Source organism: Miscanthus floridulus, chromosome 19 (genome assembly GCF_019320115.1).
Source record: "Miscanthus floridulus cultivar M001 chromosome 19, ASM1932011v1, whole genome shotgun sequence".
Lineage (NCBI taxonomy): Eukaryota > Viridiplantae > Streptophyta > Magnoliopsida > Poales > Poaceae > Miscanthus > Miscanthus floridulus.
This window is the reverse complement of record NC_089598.1, coordinates 14589547-14591959: the sequence shown is the minus strand read 5'-3', so window position 1 is coordinate 14591959 and position 2413 is coordinate 14589547. Positions and strand designations below refer to the sequence as shown.

The 2413-nt window shown below is 59.7% G+C and overlaps 1 protein-coding gene across 1 annotated transcript; it reads right to left on the bottom strand.

Annotated features, from left to right (window-relative positions):
* Positions 1–492: 492 nt before the first annotated feature.
* On the bottom strand, positions 493–1967 carry LOC136529628 (hydroxycinnamoyltransferase 2-like). The gene has a single exon (XM_066522705.1). It carries the CDS (start codon positions 1896–1898, stop codon positions 600–602), a length of 1299 nt encoding a protein of 432 aa, XP_066378802.1. The 5' UTR covers positions 1899–1967; the 3' UTR covers positions 493–599.
* Between the last annotated feature and the right edge of the window lie 446 nt (positions 1968–2413).

The following is a 2413-nucleotide window of genomic DNA, read 5'->3' as shown; positions in this document are numbered from 1 at the left end:
TCGGCCAATTCATAAGCCGCATTCAAATCTTAAATCATTCATAAAAAGTTTTCAAGGAACCAACCAAGGAAACAGTTCGACTTTCTTGGAAGTTTAAGCTTCCAAAGGAATTCATAGAAATATAGAATAAATTTGAGTCTTCAAGGAGGTTTATGTTTGTAAACTTCAAAAGGAATTCATAGAAGCAAAAATTTAAGAAGTCAAGAGCAAGACACGAGGGGCGTTGGGTGCTCACTATCATATTACCGGTGTCCATTCCGTTCTTTTTTCTCTCTCTAGGAAAAGAACCTTTTTTTTGAAGGAATAGGATAGAACATTTTCATGTACTATGCTGAACTTTAATAAAATATATAAATATAGCTACCTAAAATTAATTATATATATGATTTATTTACATATAATTTTAGTCATAATCATTCTAAATATATGCAAAGTTAAATGAAAGTTAGAATATAGTTCTATGACATATCAAAGCTCTGTTCGACAGGACTTATTACTGCTGCAGTTGATTTGCAGAGCTGATTTGAAAAACAACTATTCCGTAGCTGAAGAAGTAGGGCTGGCTGTGGCTTCTAAGTTCTGGCAGCGCGAGCTCACAGTCACAGACGGGAAGCCGCCGCCGTCGGCGTCGCCATCCTCAGGTTCGCTGCCGGCGTCAGCAAAGGGTCGGATTCAACCACCTCCATGAGCCGCGGCCACATCCTGGTGGCGCCGAAGAACCACGACCCGTCGCCGCTGGGGTTGGGCACCACCGTCACGGACGCGGACCCCAGCCGGCCGTGGCGTATCCACGGCATCACGAGGCTGGGCTTCCCGAACCCGAGGTCCCCGTCGATGGCGAACGGGAGCAGCCCGGAGATGATGAGCGCGGGGCTCCCGAGCCCCAGGTTCACCGCCTCCGTCCACTTGCCGCCGTCCCTGAACGCCGCCTTCCGCTCCTCCATCCAGTCCGCCAGCTCCTGGAACCGCGCCGCGGTCATGACCCCCGCGATGGCCTCGCGCACCGTGGCCGCCACCTCGTGGAGCGGCGCGCGCAGCAGCTCCGCCACGCTGACCTCGCGGGCCGTGTACGTCACCACGTTCCCGATGTAGCGGTCCAGCGCGCCGTCCCACGGCTCCACCTGTTTCCGCCCGTCGACTATCCACGCCATCCGGCAGCTCGGGTTGGCGTCGCCGACGGCGTGCGCTAGGAGCTTCCACACGTGCGCGCACAGCGCCACGAACCGCAGGATGGTCGCGGTTAGGAGGGGGTTGATCATCGTCTGCGGCGTGAACCGGGCGAACTCGGCGTCCAGCAACGCGCTGTACCGCGGCGGCGACCGCGGCTTGAACAGGGACCGGTCGAGTAGGGGCTCGCGGGAGAGGCCGCCGTCACGGATCATCTCGGCGAGCGCGGTCAGCAGGAAGGCGAACGCCCGGCCGTCCGCGAGGAGGTGGCTCGTGGCCAGCGTCAGCGCGAACCCGCCGCACGCGAACCGGACCAGCTGCACTGACAAGGCGAGGCTCGCGTCGAAGGGTATCTGGATGAGCCCCAGCGACTGGTCGACCTCCGAGAAGTCAACGGCCGCGAGCGGCACCGCGGCGTCGGCGACGACGAGCTCGGCGCCGGCGTTGTTGCAAGCGACCTCGGGGATCTTGGTCTCCGGGTCGAGCACGACGCGGCCGGCGAAGGGGAAGAGGCGGGAGAGGTAGGACGGCAAGGTGGCGCGCACGGTGGCGAGGACCGCGTCCAGGCCGGCGGCGGGGGCGGCGTAGATTGAGACGAGGAAGATGGGGAACGGCCCGAGGACGAGGTCGAGGTTGGAGACGGTGAGGACGGAGGGGAAGCCCGGCGGCGGGTGCGAGGCACGGACCAGCGTCCGAGAGGCCATCTCGAGATGGAGGTGCCTGACCGCCATTTCGCCGAGCAGGAAGAGCGCGTGGCGTCGGGGACCTTGGACGGGGATGGATGTGTCTACCGAAGTGCGATGCTGACCTGGCGCCGACAACACAGGCAACTCTTCGAAGCTATATGGTGTGTGTGAGACTATCTTCAACGGAGACCCAAACTAGAGACCCAAACCATAATTTAGATTATACACAGTGAATGAGTCACGGACACAGAAAATATCCTCTCCAACGGCCTACGCAAGTCCTCACCTGCTCCCTCTCCTCTCTCTCCGCTCGATCTCTCCCTCTCTTCTCTCCCCCAGGCGGCGGCTCCAGATCCGCGCCGCCCCAAGCCGGCGAGGAGGAGGAGCAAGGTGGCCACGCCGTTCAAGGTGTTCAACACCGCCGTCGCCGTGCTCCTACGACTAGGCCGCCTTCTCCGTGCGCGGCGCTGCTCCTCCGGTGGACCTCGTGCTCGCGCCCGCTCCCTCATGGCGTCGCCTCCACCTCATGGCGTCTAGCTCCGTGCCAGGCCGCCTCCATG

Bases quoted from the DNA above. Each gene is read 5' to 3' on its own strand.
- LOC136529628 (XM_066522705.1), bottom strand. From the start codon at position 1,898: ATGGCGGTCAGGCACCTCCATCTCGAGATGGCCTCTCGGACGCTGGTC.